The sequence below is a fragment of the Drosophila virilis genome, chromosome 5 (assembly GCF_030788295.1).
Source record: "Drosophila virilis strain 15010-1051.87 chromosome 5, Dvir_AGI_RSII-ME, whole genome shotgun sequence".
Classification (NCBI taxonomy): Eukaryota; Metazoa; Arthropoda; class Insecta; order Diptera; family Drosophilidae; genus Drosophila; species Drosophila virilis.
Genome location: NC_091547.1, coordinates 15,966,869 through 15,988,150, shown reverse-complemented (window position 1 = coordinate 15,988,150; position 21,282 = coordinate 15,966,869). Strand labels below are relative to the sequence as shown.

Here is a 21,282-nt window from a genome sequence, read left to right as displayed (position 1 = left end):
TATCCTGGCGACCTGATAAACTGTCTACATGGAATAAACCAATATGAAATGAGTACTAAGTATATAACGCTCTCAACGAGTAAAGAGATATTTGGCACTGATTTTAGTTAGTACGTAGGCGAATTGGTCTGTATTGTCTCCGGCATGTGATCATAGAAGGTATACATCATCTTGTCAGAACTCTTCATTTCAAATACATCAAAAACAAGTATTAAATACATTAAAAAAAAAATATATAAAAAATATTAAAAATACAAAAATAAACGGATTGGATCAATGATTAAAAGTGTTTTACACATGTTCTATCCAAATATTAATGAGATTATAAGAATACTCGAGACCGGGCCTCGGCAGCAGGAACGCACCATCAACCTGGCCAAGGGTGATATTCAGGCGGTATGCAGAATGGCACGCGAAACCTTTATGAATGAGTCGATGTGCTTAGATATAAGTACACCGATCTGCATTGTTGGTGATCTGCATGGACAATTCGAGGATCTATTGCGAATATTCAAGAACAAGGGGTCACCCCCGCATCAACGATATCTTTTTTTAGGCGATTATGTAGATCGAGGCAAAAACTCCGTGGAGACCCTGACGCTGCTGCTCTGCTATAAGATTAAGTATCCGGAGACCGTCTATTTGCTGCGCGGCAACCACGAGAGTCCAGACCTCAACATGACGTACGGGTTCTTCGATGAGTGCAAGCGACGTTATTCTACGAAACTCTGGAAAAGCTTTGTGGACTGTTATTGCTGTATGCCAGTGGCGGCCATTATCTCGAATCGCGTCTTTTGCTGTCATGGGGGCTTGAGTCCAAGCTTGACAAGTATTGACCAGATCAACAGTATTCAGCGACCCACTGATATTCCGGAAACAGGCGTACTGTGTGATCTACTTTGGTCTGATCCAGATCGCAGCTATGGCTGGAACAAGAGTACTCGCGGAGTTTCCTGGGTATTTGGAAGCGATGTCGTGGACAAGTTTTTGGTACGCAACGACTTCGATTTAATTTGCCGCGCCCATCAGGTTGTCGAGGATGGCTACGAATTCTTTGCCAAGCGCCAGCTGGTCACCATTTTCTCGGCGCCCAACTATTGTGGCGTTTTTGACAATGCTGGTGCCACCATGTACATCGATTGCAATCTGATAATCACCTTTGACATCTACCAAGGCAGGGCATTAAGAAGAACGTCTATTCCTGACGCGGTCATATCAGGTGTTAAACGTTTAGCAAGATCGTTAAATTCCTCTCTTTCACGCGAATCAAGCTTGAATAGATAAGAATTACGCGCGCTGCTAGCTATTCATCATGATATATATTTATATATATATATATACATAGAAATATATGATATGTATATATATATATATATATATTTATATATATATATAAATATATATCATATATCATTTATATATATATAAATGTATTGGGAGATTGAATTGGTTGGCGACGGTCAAAATTTGTAATATGCAAGGGTGTCATTAATAAACCGAAATGGTCTTATTATAAACCAATAACTCATTGATTATATATTTGAATTGCAAACTATGGTATATTCACTTAAGTGCACAGTGTTTTTCATGCAAGTGCGTCATCATGCTTTATGACCTTGGCATTTTGAAATCGTGAAATGCTTTCCTTGACAGTTTATTGTTATCATTGTAAAATATGTTATTATTGTGTTAAAATAAAGAAAAAGAAAAAATAAATATATGTATATATATATATATATATATAAAAGCACACAAAACTGGCATGAAATAGTCAAAGTGCTAAGATGGGCCCGCCGAAAACTGCAAAACCCAAAAATGATAACTTGAGCTCACCAGTTTCGAGACGGAGTGATCAATCTCAAAGAAACTCGTTCATAATGGAGGTGAAATTCACTTTAATCGAGATGATATCCAGGCTCAGGTCGTTCCGCACAAGCAAGCAGCAGCGGGTTCCACTGTTCGAGCAAGATCTAATCAATTTGTGCTATGTTGCGCGAGAGACCTTTTTGGATGAGTCGATGCTATTGTATTTGGATGCACCTCTGCGTGTTGTGGGCGATGTGCATGGACAGTTTGCGGATCTGCTTAGGATAATGGAACACTGCGGATTTCCGCCGCAAGTGAGTTATTTGTTTCTGGGCGATTACGTGGATCGTGGTAAGAATTCGGTGGAAACAATAACGCTTTTACTGGCACTTAAGGTCAGGTATCCAAAAAATATATTTTTGCTGCGTGGCAACCACGAGTCGCAGTCTATAAACCGTGTCTACGGCTTTTTCGATGAGTGTAAGCGACGCTACACGATCAAGCTGTGGAAAACGTTTGTCGATTGCTACAACTGTATGCCTGTGGCAGCGATTATATCCAAACGGATATTTTGCTGCCACGGCGGCTTGAGCCAGAGGCTGATGGATCTAAGCGATATTGAATCGTTGCCACGACCCACTGATGTGCCGGACGAGGGTTTGATGTGCGATTTGTTGTGGAGTGATCCCGATCGCAAAGGCTACGGTTATTCACCCAGCGATCGTGGCGTCAGTTTTCTGTTTGGACGCGATGTGATTGAAAAGTTTTTACGTAAGTACGACTTTGACCTGATCTGTCGAGCCCATCAGGTGGTGGAAGATGGCTACGAGTTCTTCGCTAAAAGGCAACTCGTAACCATCTTCTCAGCACCTAACTACTGTGGCGTCTATGATAATGCGGGCGCCTCAATGGGCGTTGATAAGGATTTGGTTATAACGTTTGACGTGCTGCGTCCAACGGAGATCCGAAAGGGAAGTATTCGCGGCAAAGCAATAAAAATCCTATCGGGTGCTCAAAAACTCAATCTTTAGTCAGAATCTGAACTGAGGTGGAGCCTGGCGGCATTTGTCAGTACTAATCGTCACGTCAACATTTGTACCATTTTATCAATAGAAGTAGATGCTGCCCATTTTGTATGTTTCCAACCGTTAACATTGTGATACCTAGTCAAATTCTCGTTGTATGCTGCACGAGTCGCATCCGCATCGGAGTTTAAAGCGGAGCTCGAAATGGCGGTGCAAGCAACGCAGTCGCAGCGTCTTTCAATAGTCGGGGAAGCAGCAAACATCGACCAAATTATATTGAACATTATTGACGTCCGGCGAATCAAGCAACTGCATCTTACCGAGACGGATATTCGTTCGCTCTGCCTGCGCTGTAGAGATGTTTTTCTTCAGCAGCCCATGTTGCTGGAGCTTTCAGCGCCGGTTAAGATTTGCGGCGACTTACATGGCCAGTTTACGGATTTATTGAGGATGTTTGACTACGGCGGCTATCCACCCGCCTCAAACTATTTGTTCCTAGGCGATTATGTGGACCGTGGTAAGCAATCCATTGAGACGCTATGCCTGTTGCTCGCATACAAGATCAAGTTCCCACAAAACTTCTTTGTTCTGCGTGGAAATCACGAAAGTGCTGGCATCAACCGCATCTATGGATTCTATGATGAGTGTAAGCGGCGTTATACTATCAAATTGTGGCGAACCTTTGTGGACTGCTATAACTGCATGCCGGTGGCTGCCATTGTGGACACGAAGATTTTCTGCTGTCATGGTGGGCTCAGTCCTGAGCTGAACAACATGACCCAAATAACTAAGCTACCGCGACCGTGCGAGGTCCCTGACAAGGGTCTGCTCTGCGACTTGCTATGGGCCGATCCGGATGCCAAGATTATGGGCTGGAGCGATAATGATCGTGGAGTTAGTGTCACATTCGGTGCAGATACGGTGGGCAAGTTTGTGCATCGCTTCAAGTTTGATTTGATCTGTCGTGCTCATCAAGTAGTCGAGGATGGGTACGAGTTCTTTGCCAAGCGCCAGCTTATAACAATCTTCTCGGCCCCCAACTACTGCGGCGAGTTCGATAACGCAGGTGCTATGATGTCCGTCGATGAGACGCTTATGTGTTCGTTTTTTGTTCTGAAGCCGTCCAAGAAGTCGGGTCTACGCAAGGTACAGACCAAGGTTTAACCTTTGTGATCTGAAGGCAATATTGATGTGATGTGTTTCTGTGTGAGCTACAAGTCGTATAAATTATTTTGTAAATATCTTTTTATTGGAATTTTTAATGTGAATGGGGTGCTTCATATGATCAATTGGCTGCAAATCTTGATAAAAGCTAGATGCTATGTAAATTGTTACAAATGCGAAATAGTAGAGATATAGAAAAGGAGATGGATTTTGGTTTGCCAGTTTTTTATTACTACTTATTAAACGTTGCTGTTAAAGCTGATATGCTAATTTGGGAAGCGGCATCAAAGATGCCATGTACAGGCAGAAGGATGCATCTTCGACCCCATAATATATACATATTCTTGATCAAGCAAGTGCGACGTTTTTTTATACATTTTCCATTTTCAAAAACTTTACTTTTATTTAAAAACAATCATTAAACACAAAAGAGCAAACAAAACAGGGTGTCACCTTGATTGAATCGCAGACACAAGCTTGGTTAAAGATCTTGCAGCAGTTGGGTCACCATGTTGCATGCAACAGATTGGCCCGCCCTGTGGCCGTCAGCGTGCAACATCATTGCAATTTATTTTCCATTGCCTGGTGTTGCACTTAAACATTTTAATCAAATGACAGAGCTGAAAATAATTTATTTGTTGCACATAATTTACAGCATACGAAGCGCTGGCTTGCTGCCGGGTTGGCTGGCGGGGATGAGGTCCAGTTTTGGTTGCGAATGCGACGCTTTATTAAATTTGTTTGCTCTCTGTTGGCGCGGACATGAACAGAAAACAGAAACAGGCAGTCGCCAGACGCCAGCCGCCAGTTGCCCATTTGGCAATTGCCGGCATTTGCAGTTGGTGAACTAATAGATTTTAAATGTGGCTGTCGCTGTCAGCAACTGAGTGGCGAGTGGTGGGCAGTATGCACTGGGCGGCGGCAGCAGCAACCACTTCTATAAACGGGGCTAAATAAATTGGTCAACAACAGCTGGGTTAACGGGCGGTTTGTTGTGACAGCTGCATGGAGTTATCAACTGTGATTGCGATTAAAGCAACAACACGGCCTTGGCAGGTGCTGTGATCGATCATTTCGTGGAATCAAAGATTGTTGGATGTGGGTAAATTCTAATTTTACACAGAACAAATATCTAGCTCAAGACACGCATTTGTGTACTTCATTCGTAAATAAAAGCGCGAATTACGATTAAACGTCTTAGGTTGTATGTGATTTTAGATTATGAAGACTATCGTCTATTGGTATTGCAGGGGCGGTATATTAGTTTTATTGAGTCAACTATTTTAGTTTTATTTTTTTTTTTAATATATATTACTGTTACAGCATATGAGCTCGTAGCGCGAGCTGGGTTGGTGGATTCAGCGTATCTCCTAGTCGGGAAAACCCGACTAGAGCTTCTTACTTGTTTAACTTAAATACTTTTATTTTGCCTTACTGTAAATCCTAAAATTTATAGCATCAAAGGTCACCGTTTCGAGCTATCTACTTTACTGTCTTGAAATCACAAACCCAATTAAAAAAAATACCCTTTCAAACAATTTGATCGATATACTGGTAGCAGAGTATTAGGCATATGGATACTTCATGTTTGTTAAATTGTGAAAAGTGTAAACACATGTATATACGAATTTTTACATTATTTGTTTACAACCAGGCTAGACACAGAGAAACGTGTGTACCAAACTCTTTCAATTCCCAAAACTCCACTCGCATTGCCTTTAGGGGCTAGACGTAAAAATCTTGTGCGTCTGCCACGTCAATTTCGTGCTCGAATAAAGTTGAAAAGTGAAACTTGTCAACCGGGAACTGTGCTTACCCACCCCTTGCTTCTAAGGAGTTTTGAAGAAATTGCCAAACGCAACCATTGGAAATAAAATGCAAATGGAAATTGCCGTAGTTTAAGATTAAACTCATCATGGGCCTGAACAAAGCACAAATTGAAATTTTTGTACAGTCCAAATTGTAGAATAATAGAGCTCACATAAATGCGAAACTTGGGTGCACGTAAGCTCCCCCTAAACGAATTTTAGTTCAATTTGTCACTTTCTATTGCCATCAAGATTAGCTACAACTGACAATTTGTGTGGTCAACTGGCGGCACTCTATGAACTTATAGCAATTCGAATAAAAAGACCAACAAAAATACTTGTCGCCTTGCCATTTGATTTGCTTTTAATTGCTGGACATGGCAATAAGCAATTACGCTCAGATTTATGGGTGGCAATTTAGGGGACAGCAATTTTATCCCAAATACAAAGCTACTGGGCAAAATCGCGATAGGATAAAGAAGCCTAAGATAAATCGTATATGACCATGAGTAACATAAAGCATTGCTCTTTGATGGCATTAGCTTGCCAGCTTCTATTTTAATATCGTGTCATATTGTCGAAAGCTTCATTTGTGTTCTTACGAAAAAGGGGGAGAAAAAACTTGATCCGTACAAAGGAAGTTTATATTAGCCGCGTCTAAGAGGTTGGAAGCTAAAATTTGTAATGCAGTTACCTTGCTTTAAGAGACTTAAGTTTACGCAACTGTGTAAAATTTTGTGGAAATACCCATGAATGAAGCATTTATGCTTACAATTCGATCGATTTTTTTTTATAACTGATTGACTCAAAACTATAAGTAAATTAGGAGTACGGGCGAATCATAACACAGGAGCTGTGGGTAAATCCGCTGAAATTAAAGAAAAAGTACTCAGTATATGTATATGATTCTAAAATATTGTCGTTTTAATTTAAGCTTTTTCGTATAGAATATATTCTATGTACATCTATTTAACTATGAGCTATGGCAAGTAAGTGATAGGTGGATGGGGATCAGGTGCTACTAAAGCCGCCAGCCGCTGGCTACCAGGCCGCAGAGGAGCGTCAATGCAATTCCAAAGCCACTGAGCGCAGCGGAGCCGTTAAACTTGACCGTGTTGCAGCCATCTGTATTGCACACATTGCAATGGTCCTCGTCATCGAGCTCACACTCAAGTTGGCTGCCGCAGCCGCGCCGTATGTAGTTGTCGGAGCCACGGGTAGAGACACAAGTGTCGTCAGCGGCATAGATGGGGCAAATGGCCAGATGATTTGGTTCTTCTTCGCAGTTGGAACTGGTTGAATCACAAATGTGACACCTCCGCCGATTGGCCGGGAAGATGTCTACGTTACACTTTTCACCGGCGCAGCCGGCACAGGTGCCATTGGCCACACAGGCGGTGCCCTCGGTGCTGCTCAGACTGCTCAGGCAGCCACGTATGGTGTGTCCATTTTCTATTCGGGTGACGCAGTCCGCCAAGGGTGCATGGCAGGTTTGCGTGCTGGACACGTCAGTGGGCGACTGGGCACAGTCGGGCGTCTTGCTGGAGTCACAGGCCAGACAAACGTCACTGGAAGGCAGGCGACTCAGTTCGTTGCAGTCGTTGCTTGTGCATTCATGCAACAGATTGGCTTCACGCCAATGCTCCAGATCGCTGCTGTTTTGGCTGCTCGCGCAACCCATAAGTTCGACGGCACCATCGTTGTACTTGGCGAAGCAAAAGTCGTCCTTCTCATAGGCGATGCAGGATTGTGTATGGCTTGAGCTGCAGTCACTGCTGCCAGTGCAAACGTGGCAGCTCAAACGATCTGCCGGGAAGGGGAATGTGTTGCACTTTCCGTCCTCGCAGGCAGCGCAGTTGTTGCCGCTTTCGTCACTGGTGCAGGCAACACGATCGAATGCCTCCTTGTCGTCCAGACAGCTGCGTAACACATCCTTGCCCACCAATGCCACCATACACTTGCCCACACACTGGCGCGTGGCAAGGTCGGCGCTCTGTGGATAGGTAATGCACTCAGTATCTGTCGCCGAGTTGCAGAAGACACAGCTTGTGTAATCAGCCAGGTTCCAGGCATCGTTGCATTCGTTGGACTTGCAAGTGAAGCAGAGCTCGGGGTTTTGCCGACAGTAGAGATCCTCATAATCATCCACATCGTCGGCACAGCCGCGTCTGCGTACCGTGCTGCCGTCCTGTTCAAACACCGTCTTGCAATCCTGCTCAGCGTTCAGTGTACACTCCACGGCCGGGCCCAGGGAGCTGTGACAATGATCGCCCTCGCAGCTGTGACATTTCAAGGGCAAGTCTTGGAATAAACCATGCTGACCATCATCCACACGATTGGCCAAATCAATTGAGTTGCACTTGCTGCCAACGCAGTTGCGGCAGCTGCGGTAGTCAGTGGCGTTGCAGCCAATCGAGCTGCTGCAGCCACGCGTAGTTACATTGTCTTCCAGCCGGGTCTGGCAGGTTTCCGTATCGCTGACCCAGGCGCATACCGATGTTTGGGTGGGATTGGAAATGCAACTGCTGTCGTCCGCCGAGCTGCAACTGTAGCACTGCAGCCGATCAGCCGGGAAAATCTAGGGAGATGAAATGTTCGATTATTAACCTGCTCTCTGGCGACAAACTGGGATCCAGTTAAACGTACCTCGCGATTACAGCCGTCCTCGGCACACACCTCGCAATTGCTATCGTTGCCTAGTAGACAGGCCGCAAACTCGGACTGTGGCAAGTCAAACAAACAGCCACGAATTGTTGCACCATCTGAAAAGAAAATATAAATAAGCTAAGTTTTATCAAACTAGTTTTCAGACTTGCCATTTTCCAGCTTGGTCACACAGTGCGTATGCGGCAGCTGGCTACATGTCTTAAAGCTGTCCACTGCCAGGGGATTGGTGACACACGTGGCATCCTCACGAGAATCGCAGACGGCGCACTTGACGGGAACTTGAAGCTGGGGTGTGTTGCAGTTCTCGCCTTGGCAAACAGCAACGCGCTTTGTCTTGATCACACTTTCCAGATCTTGGTTGCGGAAAGAGCTCAGACAGCCCGCCTGTTTGATGCTGTTCTCCTCGTCAATCCACAGGAAGCAACTGTCGTTAGGCTTGTAAATCTCGCATTTCTTGGATTCGGGCTCCTCGCAGTCTTCGTTCTCACAGTGGTAGCAGCTTAAGCGATCCGCGGGCACAGCATGTACATTGCAGTCGTCCCCCGAGCAGGACACGCAATTGGCATCATTACCAGCCGAGCAGGACAATTGATCCTCCGGCTCCTTATCATCTAAGCAAGTGCGTATGAGATCCAAGCCAGCCTCGGAGCTGCCATAGAGCGCTGACATGCAGTCGCCCTGGCATTGGCGGCGCTTGTGTGCCGTGCTTGTCGGCTCCGACAAGCAGGATGTGCTCTTGAATGAGTCACAGTATATGCAGCTCTTGTATTGTGATATCGAAGTTGCATTGTTGCAGTTGTTGGACTTGCACAGCGGACACTTGGCGGAGTTGGTCGCGCAGTAGCTGACAAGCTGCTCATCTTCTTCAATGGCATCTTGACAGCCACGACGGACCACCACACCGGCCTCATCGAACACTGTTATACAATCCTGCTCGTTATTGTCCGCACAACGCTCAGAGCTACTGCTGCTGCTGCTGGTCTCTTGACAGTCAGCGCCCACGCAGCTAAGACAGGTTAGAGGTAGATCCTGCCACTTGCCGTGATTATCATCTGAAGCAGCAGCCAGATCAGCAACGTTGCAGCCATCTCCCTCGCAGATGACGCAGGTCTTGGAGTTGGGCTCACAGCTTAGCGAGCTTGCGCAGGCTCGGTAGGTAATGCCGCCGCGCAGATTAGTCACGCAGGCATCTCCAGCTACATAGACGGGGCACACAGACAGGCTGTTGGGCGTTGACTCACAGTTGGCATCGCTTTCAGAGTTGCAAATATGGCACGAGGTTCGATCTGCGGGATATACCTCCTTGTTGCACGAGTCGCCTAGGCAGGAAGCACAGCCTGTTGCGGTGCCATTGTAGCAACCAAGGAACTCATCCTCCTCCAAGCTGGACAGGCAACCACGCTCTGTGGAGCCGTCACTCAGTACACGTGAATAGCATTCTGGCAGACCCGTTAACACGCAGCTGGTAGCGCTGCTCACACTGCTAGGATTCACGGCGCAGTTGCGATCTGTGCGCGAACTGCACAAGAGGCAGCTTTGGGGCTCGAGCAGTGAATCCAACGTGTTGCAATCCTTCTCCGCGCAGGTCAGCAGTCGCTTCGAGCGCTGCAGCAAGTAAATCTCCTCATGACTGTGTTCACTGAGGCAGCCCTGGGCAATGACGGAGCGCTGCTCATCGAACTCTATGTAGCACTCATCTGTCTCGCGATAGTTGGCACAACTGGCCGGTTGTGCGTCCTGACATTCATCGCCGCGACAGCTCAGGCAGCTGTGGCGTGTGGTCAACAGATCCTTATTGTTGCACTTCTCGTTCTCGCAGCTGGCACAAAACTTGTTGGCGTCCGTGTCGCAGGTCTGGCGATCCTGCTCCTCCAAGTCATCGAAACAGTTGCGCACTAGTGCGTAGCTGGGATCGCTAGTTTCACCGAAGAGTGGCCGGAAAGCGGACATGCAACTCTGGTGGCACGGACGAGTCTGGCTGATCGTTGTGGCATCTCGTACACAGTCCGGATTCACGCTGGAATCGCACACCAAACACTCCACATAGTCCTTGAGACTGTCCGCCACATTGCAGCCATTGGAATTGCAGCGCGGACAATTGTCAGGCTGTTCATCACAGTAGCTAGACGTGGTCGTCTCTAACGCGCTGCTACAACCACGCGCAGTCACGGAATCGCCGGTCGCATCAAAGACCGTAACACAATTGTCGCTGCCCTCGCACTTTTCCAATTGGCCGCCGCCGGAGCTGCATTCGGAGGCACTGGCGCAGGTTAGGCAGCTGATGGGTGGCTCTTGCCAAATGCCCGGCCAGCCGTGGATATTCAGGCGCTCCAAATCGATTGTGTTGCAAGCATTGTCACTGCTGCAGACGCGGCAGGTGCTGGTATTGCTGGGATCCGTGCAGCTTAAGCTGGAGCTACAGCCGCGATAGGTGACATCGTTCTTCAACGTGGTCACACAAGTGTCCTCGGCATCATAAACAGGGCACACTGCACTGCTGCTGGGAGAAGATGAACATTCGGGCGTAGTCGCAGAGTCGCACTGATGACAACGACGACGATCCGCTGGGAAAACGCTGAGTCCATTGCAGTTGGTGCCGGTGCACACCTCGCACTTCTCCGAGGTGCCCATTATGCATTCGTAAAAGTCACTGCTTTCCAAGTTGGACACGCATCCACGTGTTGTTGTGCCCGCCGCGTCAATATGCGTGACGCACTGGGTGTAGGGCAAAATGGAACAGATGCCGGTGGACAGCAATGTGTTGGGATTGGTAGCACAGCGCGGATCGGACAGAGAGTTGCACTGTAGACAGTTGTTAGCACCAGGTAAGATGTCGGGGTGGTTACAATTCTGGCCCTCACAGAGCAACAGACGCTTCTGGGCTACTAGCTCGTTGACGACCTGCGTCTCAAAGTCACTAGCACAGCCCATACCGATGATGCTATTGCTGTCAAATGCAAGGTAGCATTGGTCCTTCTCCTTATAGGCGACGCACTTGGACTTAACCATGTCCTCGCAATAGCTATCTGTGCAAGTGTAGCATTCTTGGGGCGTCTCTACAATATCGCCGCTATTGCACAGCGTTCCGGTGCAGGCCGAGCAACTGGCATGATTGCCAGCTGCACATTTTTCACGGTCGGCCTCCTCCAGGTCGTCGAGGCAGCCACGGGTGGGCAGCAGCGCTGAGTCCACTGCAGAGCTGCGCGGATACAAGCCAGTCATGCACTGTCCCTGACACTTGCGTGTCTTCGTGGGCGTCTCCCAGCCGCAGCTAGCATCCAGCTCAGCATCGCAATGGTAGCAGTCTACATAGGATGTCAAGCTGTTGGCATTGTTGCAGCTGTTCGACTTACATTGCAAGCACTTGTCGGCATTGGCCTCACAATAGGTGGCGTGTTCTGTCAGGACAGCGTCGCTGCAACCGCGAGCTATCACATTGCCAGCCTCATTGAATACAGTGGAGCAGAGCTGCTTGTTGTTGCCCTCACAGGTGGTTGGTGTTGTGACGCTGGCACAGCTCTCTAGGTCTGAGCACACCAGACAGCTCAGTGGCAAATCCTGCCACTTGCCTGGCTCACCCACGTAGTTGGCTGCCAAATCCACCACGTTGCAGTTGTCGTTCTCGCAGACGCGGCAACTCGCCACCTGGCTGGCATCGCAGTAGATCTCCGACTGGCAGCCGCGGCGAGTCCGACCCTTCTCTAAGCTGGTTACGCACACATCGCCTGCCTCATAGAAGGGACAATAGCTGGCATAGGTTGTTGGGTTCTTTTCGCAGTTCTCGTCGTTATTGGAGTCGCAGCGCAAACAGCTCTGCCAGTCCTCGGGATACACTCCCTTGTTGCAGTTATTTTCATCGCAAATCTGGCAAGTGGAGCTCGTATCGCTGATGCAATCGTCAAAGAGTACATCGTCCGTGTCCATAAGGCAGCCACGGTGCAAAACGCCATCTATTGGTGAACAGAAAACATGAATACAATTGTCACCTCGTATCGATCTTGTCAACCTATAGTATTTGCATTTTAAATATTGGGTTGTCGAAAAAATCGATTTAAACACATTGTTTGAATTGCTTCTAAACCTAGAGCTGCCCTCTCGATAAATTGGTAGAACTATACTAGAAAATGTATAAGCTGAAAATTAAACATTTTTCAAAATGTTTATATTTTAATTGTACTTAATGAAATAATTGATTCTTCTGGATGGGTTATAATTTGGGGGTAAAGCGATTTTATTATCGCCCATTGTTCATAAAGGAGCGATATGTTAAAAAAAAAAGAGACCGATTTTATATGATTTTATAAATATCAGTATCGGTCTGCTTAGTCGGGATAACTTGAAAATCTTAAACTTTTCGAAGCATTATCAATTTTTTACCGATTCTTTTTATAGAGCGTAGTTGACTGCTGGTAAGCTTTTGCTTAAATGTTATGAGAATGATAAAATTTGTTAATACCTAGTTAGCCCAAGAATTTACAAAAAAAAATGAAAAGTTTCTATTTTAAAATTTAATTTTGACTAATGACAGCTATATGGTAATGCGATCAAGCCTATTCCGAGATTATTTTGCATAGAAACAGACGTCTGTTGATTCTTATCAAGAATTCTTATACCTTGTGGGGTCGGGAAGGGGGTTGTGTATGGTAAAATTAAAAATTAAAAATTCGGACAAAATGAACCCCCTGGCTGATACCTACCATCGGAGATGTGAGAGTAGCACTGCGGGTAGAGGTAATGTTGACAGACGGCAGCGAGGCTGGAATCGCCAGCAATGCAATTGGTCTCGTCCGTGGAGTTACAAACATTGCAGGAAACGCCATCCAAATTGAGCACATCTTTGACATTGCAGTTTTCGCTGCTGCAGAGATGCAAGTCGCGTCGATTAGCTTGGAGGAAGGACCTCTCTAGATCACTAGCACAGCCCATACTCTCGATACTGCGGTCGCCGACATGAATATAGCACTCGTCCTCAGTCCGATATGAGGTGCAAATTCGGGAGCTCACTTGATCGCATTGCTCATCGTCGCAGTAGTTGCAGCTTAAGCGATTCTCCGGTACGTCGTTCTTATTACAGGCGGCACTGCTGCAGGCAACACAGTTATCCAAGCTGCCGGCTGCACAAGCCGTACGATCGTCATAATCCAGATCGTCCAGACAGCCGCGCGCCAATTCCAATGGTGAGTCCAGCTCCGATCGGTTGCGTGGATACAGTCCTGTGAAGCAGCTGCCTTGACAAGATACTTTGCGAGAAATGTCGCCGACACTGCGTACACATTCAGCCTGATCGGTCCCATCGCACATGAGGCAGTCTAAATAGCTGTCCAGCTCCTTAGCATTATTGCAGCCAGTCGACTTGCAGAACTTGCAACTGCCGGGCGTCTCATCGCAGTACTGCGTGAGGTCCGCATCGGCGTACAGCTCATCGGTACAGCCGCGCAGCACCACGGAACCGTTGCTAGCGAACACTGTAGCACAGTTCTGGTTATTGTTGTTGGCACACTTTTGCAGCAAACCCAGACTTGAGCCTTGGCAGGCTGGACCCTCGCAGGTATAGCAATTAATTGGCGGGGTCACCCATTTGCCCGGATAGCCAATATTCCAGATCTCTAGATCGACCACATTGCAATTGTCGCCGGCGCAGGAGCGGCAATACTGCTTGTCGGAATCATCGCACTGGAATTCCGTCTGGCAACCGCGATAAGTGGCACCATCCACCAATTTAACGCTACAGCCCTGGGCTTCATCATAACGCGGGCAGACGCTGGCGGCGTTGGGCGCTGAGCCGCAATTTGGATCCTCAACTGAGTTACAGCGTTGGCAGCGACGACGATCAGCCGGGTAGATCTCCGTGTTGCACAGGGTGCCTTCGCACACCTCACAATTGCCTTCGCCCTTCAGGCACGCCCTCAACTGACTGGTAGCCAAGCTACTTACACAGCCGCGCTGCGTGGAGTTATCTGAAATGTGAAGGGCCATGTAATAAGAATTCATTCAGAAACTATTGCAAACTATGGGCATCTCATTCAAATAGTTGAACTCACCGGACAGCACACGCGTCATGCAGCCAGTGTTTGGCAGCACGCTGCATGTATCGAACTGGGTGATTTTGCTCGGGTTGGAGGCACAATTTTCGTCATCAAGGGAAGAGCAGGTGGTGCATTCGTTGGGCTTTGGAATATTTTCAAAGGAATTGCAGTTGTTCTCATTGCAATAGACTAAGTATTCCAGATTTTTATCAATAAAATCCTCTTCAAGCTCGGACAGACAGCCAAGAGCCGTTACCGATGCCGTGTCATCAAACAGCATGTAACAGCGATCCGTAGGACTATAGTGGAGGCAAGCAGCCATATTTGGATCTTCGCAGTCTTCATTGCCATTGCAGATGTAACAGCTGAGCGTACTTAGACTGAGATCGTTTCCATTGCAGGCATTGCCCGTGCAGGCCACGCACTCACTATCGGCGCCTATGGCACAGCGTTCTTGGTCCTCGGGATCCTTGTCGTCCAAGCAGCCACGCACCAGCTCATAAACATTGGTTCCATTTTGTGGTCTATACGCCGTCATGCACTGACCATTGCACTGACGCCTAGCAGTCACAGCTGTGGGATTTCGGACGCACTCGCTATTCTGACTGGCATCACAGTAAATGCACTCAGTGTAGCTGTCCAGCGAGGTGGCACTGTTGCAGCTATTTGAATTACAGTTGTGGCATTTGCCGGCATTGGCATCGCAATATGCGCTGAAGGAGGCCTCCACGACATTGCTGCAGCCGCGTGCATTGACCGCGCCCGCTGCATCAAATACTGTCATGCAATATTCATCGTTGCCGGCGCATGCAATCTCCTCCAGACTGCTGGCTGCGCATGTCGTCGTGTCATCGCAGCTCAGACAGCTCAGCGGCAGCTCCTGAGCCCACTGCCCGGGCCGACCATCGGCTCGTCGTCGCAAGTTATCCGTATTGCAGTTGTTGCCCACACAGCGCTGGCAGCTCTTACTATCACTGCTTATGCAGTCCAAGCTCTCGCCGCAGCCACGTACTGTGTTGCCGTTCAAGTCGAGGGTGGTCACACATGTCTGATTCACGGAATGCTTCACGCAAACGGTGGCAGCATTGGGCGCCACTTCGCAATTGCCATCAACGCTAGAGTCGCAAACGTGACAGGTTAGGCGTTCCAAAGGTTGCAGCTATAGAAGAAACATTTTTATATTGCCATAATTACAATCAAAGAAAAATCTACATAAACAGTCCCAAGCTGAGCCCCAACCAATTAAAAGAAAAATGTTGGGATATTGATGGGAGGTCAAAAAATAACCTAATAACTAAAATCAGATATATTCTTTTAAAGAAATAATCAGTCAAAAATCCCCGGATTATAAAAAGTTTTTTGTCTTCAATTTGAATTATCTAATCTCAATTAATCTCATATATCAAACATATTATATTATTTGAAAAGCAAATTGTGACAAGATATGTGATATGCACACAAGCTGACGACTTCGCTAAGTTACTTTTTGCATTCGGAACGCATCAATTTTCGATCTATTTGAATTGCTTTGAATTGGTTGTGTGGAATTTCTAAGTAGTCAAGCAGTTTTGAATATATCCACATTTTTTTCAAATATCGGGCAGCTGCCAGTTTGAAAGGTAACCCAGATAACATGATTCAAATTTTGTATATAATAAGGATATATAATTTAATAGTAATCTGCAGATATGCACTTACTTCGACATTGCAGTCATCGCCCGTGCAGGTGACGCACTTGGTGGCATTGTTTCCAACCAGGCATTCCATATAATCCTCCTCGTCCAGTGTGCTAAGACAGCCGCGTTCTGTGTGACCATCGTCGCGCAGTAGCGCATAGCAATCAGTGTTCAAAGGATGGGAGCATCCCGTTTCAGAGGTTGACAGAGCCGGCTCAATGGCACAGTAGATGTCGGTGCGGGAATTGCAAAGCTTACAGGTTTGGGGTGTGGGCAGTGCGGAAATCAGATTGCAATTCTCGCCGGAGCACGTCCAGATACGCTTTTCGCGCTGCAAGAGCGTGGCATCGCTCACATTGTACTGACTTAGACAACCTAGCTCGGTTATTTCGTCCGTCTCGTCCAGCTGTATGAAGCACTGTTCTTGGCCGCTGGCGGCAACAGCGCGGCACGTTTTAGAGTCCGGCTTGTCGCAGTTGCCATCCGTGCAAACGTTGCAGCTGCCGCGCACGCCCATCTCGACGGTGTTGCACTTGCCCGTGCCGCAGGCTACACAAGTGCTCATTGTACCTTCGGCGCAAGCTTCGCGATCATCCAAGTCCAGATCGTCCAGACAAGTGCGTACAATCTCCAACGGTGCGCCCGCCTCGCTAGTGCGCGGATACAGTGCCGTAATGCACTGCTCATTGCACTGCCGTGTCTCCGTGACCAGCTCAATGTCGTTGACACAGTGCTCATCATCTTGAGCGTCGCACACCACACAGTCGATAAGCTTGGTGTTGGTCTTCAGATTGTTGCAGCCACTGGAGCGGCACTCGTAGCATTTGGCATCCGTCTCACTGCACGTTGCCGCCAGATTGTCGCTGCAGCCTCGCTGAATGACCGACCCGCTGCTGTCGAAGACCGCCATGCAGCTCTGGGCCTCGTTGCTATCACATTTCTGTAGTAGGCCTGAGCCGGCCGAGCACTCCTCTATACTGGAGCAGATATAACAATTAATTGGACCTGTGTGCCAATTGTGTGTCCAAGCGTCTGAAAAAAATAAAAGACGTATGTTTTTTTTTTGTTTTAATCCGAATAGTAATTCTTTTGTACAGTTTTGGTGTTTAAAGCACTTTTGCAATTACTTTAAAATATTGGCAGGCTGAAATTCATTGTTGCTTGGAGACCTTCTTAATTTTTATTAACCATTTGCTGAGTCTAGACTGAGACTTGATATTGTTTTCGAACGACGAGTAAAAAAAGAAAATACATGATGAAGACCACTCTCTGCTCTCTAGCAGTTGAGATATATGACTTAAAGAAAAAAAAAAAAACTTGTTTGCATACATTTTAAGTCTTGATCACAAACCATCTAATCTGCCAATTTTAATATTTTAGCATTGTCTTTTGAGTTTGTGAAGTTTGTGAATATATATGCAAAAATATAGGGACTAGTGGAAAGTTTCAGAGGAATAAACTTTCTTTTTTTTTTTTATATGAGAGACAGCTTACGCAACACTGAAGATTTTTCTATCACCATCAGCTTGGCAACCAAGTCAGCACACGTACATACACATGCTCACACTTGCCAACTTAGCGGCTATTTGTTTCGGGGAAATATGGCCTCTGGTTGTTTATAGCCGGCAATCCAATTGCTTTATCGTTTTACCGCGTACGACCAACGTACATCGGTTATTGGCGGAGATAGCAAATATTTATATAAGTGCAACTTACACATGAAAATTCTTAAAAAATTTTAAACATGACTTTTAAAGGCAAGATAAAAGTAAAAGTTATTAATAAACATAAAAAAACTATTTTAAATTTTGATTTTACAGAATATTAAGATTTCTTAGCACCTTATCAATTAAGCAACAGCCACGAAATTCCCCATTCTTTAATCTTAATCTGTTTCAACAGTCGATAGATAATCCTTTTAAAGCTTATCAATTCGTAGAAATCATGGCTGCCCAAATACAAACTAGCACACGCGATAATCAAGGTCAACAACTATAGTAAAAATAAAAAATATTATATTTTATATTATACTTATTATCATCTTCGTATTGTAGAAAGCAAATTATCCAAGATATAATATTTATCGTAATTGCGTTAAATGTATATTTCTTTTCATACACACAGTACCGGAATAATCAATATTATTCGCATCAAGCGAACATTTTCATCCTTGTTTTTAATTTCGTCATATTTATTTTCAAAATTGGTCGACTTTGCTACATTGTCCACAGATAACACTCGTAATATGATAAAAAATTCATAATGCACTTTATAATAATATATAGGTTTGCACTAGCTAAATATCGTCCCTTGGAATATGTCCTAAAGGATATTTAAACAATTTTTTTAGTGATTTTCGAATTCCATTTAGATATTTCTGCTTTGATTTATCATTCGCGATATGTATTGATTTATCAACACCCTTGTAACAATAAATCTTGTACATTTAAGCACCACACTTGAACTAGCATATCCTTGCTAATCACTCTTGATTTGACGTACCACTTGGATTATTGGCATGTAATACCAGTAGTAGCAGGGCTACCCCTGATGTGGTCAGTCTCATGATCGATGGGTTTTACCCGACGCGTATTAACAACAAACGTGGAATCGGGCGACTAATTTTGTGGCCAGGTTCGGAGCACCTTTTATAGATTTGGCGATCGTCCGTATCACTGTGTGTTGAACCACACTTATAACCTTATATTAACGACTATGATTATACGATACTGTTGCCGAATGTCCGATAAAGCGAATTTCTGCCCGCCGTTATTTATAACACTGCCGGCCACCTTCTGGCTCCTAAAGCAAGTACGTATTTAGGTAGGGGAATTAACATAAAAAGCAAAAACAATTCCAAAGATAAGCCAAAAAGCGTGGTCTAATCACAAAATCGAGACCGATTCACTTTTATACTCGTGTAGTTCGATTTTCGTCATTTTGGCCAATTGGCGAGATAAGCCCAATAATGTAGTATGTGGATTGCAGGTACGAAACATTTATGTGCTTATATTGGTTTTTTATGCATTTTGTGGACGAAATGTAAGCGATGTGAACAAAATTTATTGTTATACTGATTCATTACACAGCTAGGAAATGCATTTAGAGGCGCAATAAGCAATTCACAATGTCGTTGCACTTAAATCTTATCACTTGATAAACAAGTTTTGTGTTTTTGGTCGATTGAAAGGGTGACAGGTTCGAAAAATGATCTCGACATTTAGCACAGCCATATGACGCATTATTTTCAGTGCCCGCACAGCTCAAAATTAAACATTCGGATTATATGCGTATGCCCGGATCAAATTATGTGTAATATTTACGCTTACTGTGACGTGGGAATTCCGAAAAATCTATATTTTTTAATAGTACTTTATTCATTTCGACTATATTGAAGCTAGACATGATATTGTGGTAAATTTTTTTAACCAAGCCCACTAATTTTTAACGCTAGAATCACCGAATTTTGCAATTCGACCACTTATTAAGCATGCTAAGGAAGTGGGCCACAACGACATCTTATCAAGCGATGTATCGATGTAATTTTCTGTACTTGTTGTTACCAAGTGTATTCTATCGCAAGCTATTCCCATAAAATTTCACAATCTTCTATAATCTCTCCTAATCACGTTGTTGGTTTTTTTTTTAGCTAAATATTTGAACCCTGGCGTTCATATTTGGGTGTTCCTTTTATATAAGTATATGGCTTTCCTGGAATTTGATAGAGCTCGCCCGATAAACCACTCACATATAGGGTGCGATATATTAAGATTAGACTTTGTCTAATTTCGCGTTGTATTATGAAATAAACGAAAAATAATACATATTTAAAAGCCACTAATCGGGTAATTCGTTTCTCCAATCATAAACCTTGTCTCGGACTTTGACTGGCTATGTGCGAAGCATTAGAAGCCATTTCAGTACAGATATATTTATGCTTATAACTGAGTGCTTTATCGTTATTTATGAACATTAACAATCGGTTAATGATTATTAGATTAGTATTAGTTATATTGTTGAGGGAAGGTCGTGGGAACCCAGAGCCGTTTAACTTAGTCCAACGTTTTTTCCGAACTTTTATTTATTGGGGGCATAAAAATACATAACCAACTGCAAAGCGAGCAGCAAAATTGGAATGTTTTTAGTATACAAGCTCTGAGCGCTGTCGGGCTGGGGCGATGGGGTTGGTGGGTCAGTCGGTGGAATGGTGGGCGGGATAGTGGACTGCGTTGTAGGAGACGAGGCAGTTGAAGAAGTAGTGGTGGTGCTGCTGCTGGTTGACGTAGAAGTGGAGGTGGAAGTGGAACTAGAAGTGGATGATGTAATGTCGACTGGTGGCTCAGTTGTCACTGCAGTGTCCTCCAGCAGCTGATAATTGCAATGCGATATTTCCAAAGGATCACACAGCTGGCAATTGGCATCGGCCAGGCAAGTGCGCTGCTCTGACAAGGTCAGGGAGCAACCTCTTTTAACTCGTTGTTCCTTGATGCTCGCATAGCAAAGGCTGCGACCACTGCGTGCTATTCCACAGGCTTGTGGTGCTAGCTGCTCCGGAGCGGTACGGCAATGTTCATCCTTCAAAAGTAACATCATGAGCTTCTGTTTGTTATGATGATCGTTTTTGTCTTCTTACTCACCTCCGTATCAGTGCACTGCAAACAAGACAGCTGTCGCGCACTCACATTGTTGCACTTTTCGGTTACGCATATTTCACATTGTATACGGGTGTGGTTTCTGCTTTCGCAAGGCTCTCTCCAGCTGGTTTCTAATCGCTCCAGACAGCCCTGTGCTTTGACCACACCTCCTTCAAATACACTAACGCATGCATCTAGCTGATCCACGCATTGTTCTGTGGCCTCGTAACTGCTCCTTTGGCAGTTGATGCCGCGACAATAATGGCATGACTCCGATGCTAGGACGAAAGTTGCCCTCAGCAAAGGCAATAAAATACAGAGAATTGCGCACTTCCTGGTCAACATTGAAACTGAATCAATTGTCATTGGAAGTGACTTCGCTTTATATAAACTCGGTTGCACTCGAGAGTGCTTTGTTACAGGCCACCAGCTGAAGTGCATCAGCGAAGTGTTGGTCCCGATTAGTCGGCTCTTTA

General features: G+C 45.5%; 5 protein-coding genes across 6 annotated transcripts; 3 read left to right on the top strand and 2 right to left on the bottom strand.

The window, feature by feature from the left end:
- Nucleotides 1–276: 276 nt before the first annotated feature.
- LOC6627017 (serine/threonine-protein phosphatase alpha-2 isoform) lies at nucleotides 277–1,327 on the top strand. The gene has a single exon (XM_002049691.4). The coding sequence runs from the start codon at nucleotides 277–279 to the stop codon at nucleotides 1,282–1,284; it is 1,008 nt and encodes a 335-aa protein (XP_002049727.2). The 3' UTR covers nucleotides 1,285–1,327.
- A 381-nt stretch (nucleotides 1,328–1,708) lies between these two features.
- Nucleotides 1,709–2,849, top strand: LOC6627018 (serine/threonine-protein phosphatase alpha-3 isoform). 2 transcript variants are annotated; one of them, XM_070210149.1, is made up of 2 exons: nucleotides 1,709–2,120; nucleotides 2,202–2,849. In XM_070210149.1, exons 1-2 carry the CDS (start codon nucleotides 1,785–1,787, stop codon nucleotides 2,835–2,837), a joined length of 972 nt encoding a protein of 323 aa, XP_070066250.1. In that variant the 5' UTR covers nucleotides 1,709–1,784; the 3' UTR covers nucleotides 2,838–2,849. The 2 variants fall into 2 exon arrangements, with proteins under 2 accessions (XP_070066250.1, XP_002049728.2); XM_002049692.4 differs by having other exon boundaries at nucleotides 1,711–2,849.
- A 32-nt stretch (nucleotides 2,850–2,881) lies between these two features.
- On the top strand, nucleotides 2,882–4,074 carry LOC6627019 (serine/threonine-protein phosphatase alpha-2 isoform). The gene has a single exon (XM_002049693.4). The coding sequence runs from the start codon at nucleotides 3,036–3,038 to the stop codon at nucleotides 3,993–3,995; it is 960 nt and encodes a 319-aa protein (XP_002049729.1). The 5' UTR covers nucleotides 2,882–3,035; the 3' UTR covers nucleotides 3,996–4,074.
- A 2,630-nt stretch (nucleotides 4,075–6,704) lies between these two features.
- LOC6627020 (uncharacterized) lies at nucleotides 6,705–18,805 on the bottom strand. Its single transcript, XM_002049694.4, has 7 exons — nucleotides 18,675–18,805; nucleotides 16,195–17,204; nucleotides 14,512–15,655; nucleotides 13,168–14,427; nucleotides 8,620–12,420; nucleotides 8,450–8,565; nucleotides 6,705–8,381 (listed from the first exon to the last, which is right to left on the bottom strand). The coding sequence occupies exons 1-7, from the start codon at nucleotides 18,736–18,738 to the stop codon at nucleotides 6,825–6,827; spliced, it is 8,952 nt and encodes a 2,983-aa protein (XP_002049730.2). The 5' UTR covers nucleotides 18,739–18,805; the 3' UTR covers nucleotides 6,705–6,824.
- Nucleotides 18,806–19,921: 1,116 nt separating this feature from the next.
- On the bottom strand, nucleotides 19,922–21,166 carry LOC6627021 (uncharacterized). Its single transcript, XM_002049695.4, has 2 exons — nucleotides 20,810–21,166; nucleotides 19,922–20,747 (listed from the first exon to the last, which is right to left on the bottom strand). The coding sequence occupies exons 1-2, from the start codon at nucleotides 21,149–21,151 to the stop codon at nucleotides 20,250–20,252; spliced, it is 840 nt and encodes a 279-aa protein (XP_002049731.3). The 5' UTR covers nucleotides 21,152–21,166; the 3' UTR covers nucleotides 19,922–20,249.
- Nucleotides 21,167–21,282: the final 116 nt, after the last annotated feature.

What these genes read in the sequence shown, in the direction of transcription:
- LOC6627020 (XM_002049694.4), bottom strand. Translation starts at nt 18,738, where the DNA reads ATGAGACTGACCACATCAGGGGTAGCCCTGCTACTACTGGTATTACAT. An exon ending in GCGATGACTGCAATGTCGAA is followed by an intron (nt 15,656 to 16,194) that starts GTAAGTGCATAT and finishes TTTCTTCTATAG; the next exon opens with CTGCAACCTTTGGAACGCCT. An exon ending in CATGACGCGTGTGCTGTCCG is followed by an intron (nt 14,428 to 14,511) that starts GTGAGTTCAACT and finishes TTCACATTTCAG; the next exon opens with ATAACTCCACGCAGCGCGGC.
- LOC6627019 (XM_002049693.4), top strand. Translation starts at nt 3,036, where the DNA reads ATGGCGGTGCAAGCAACGCAGTCGCAGCGTCTTTCAATAGTCGGGGAA.
- LOC6627017 (XM_002049691.4), top strand. Translation starts at nt 277, where the DNA reads ATGATTAAAAGTGTTTTACACATGTTCTATCCAAATATTAATGAGATT.
- LOC6627021 (XM_002049695.4), bottom strand. Translation starts at nt 21,151, where the DNA reads ATGTTGACCAGGAAGTGCGCAATTCTCTGTATTTTATTGCCTTTGCTG. An exon ending in TGCAGTGCACTGATACGGAG is followed by an intron (nt 20,748 to 20,809) that starts GTGAGTAAGAAG and finishes TTACTTTTGAAG; the next exon opens with GATGAACATTGCCGTACCGC.
- LOC6627018 (XM_002049692.4), top strand. Translation starts at nt 1,785, where the DNA reads ATGGGCCCGCCGAAAACTGCAAAACCCAAAAATGATAACTTGAGCTCA.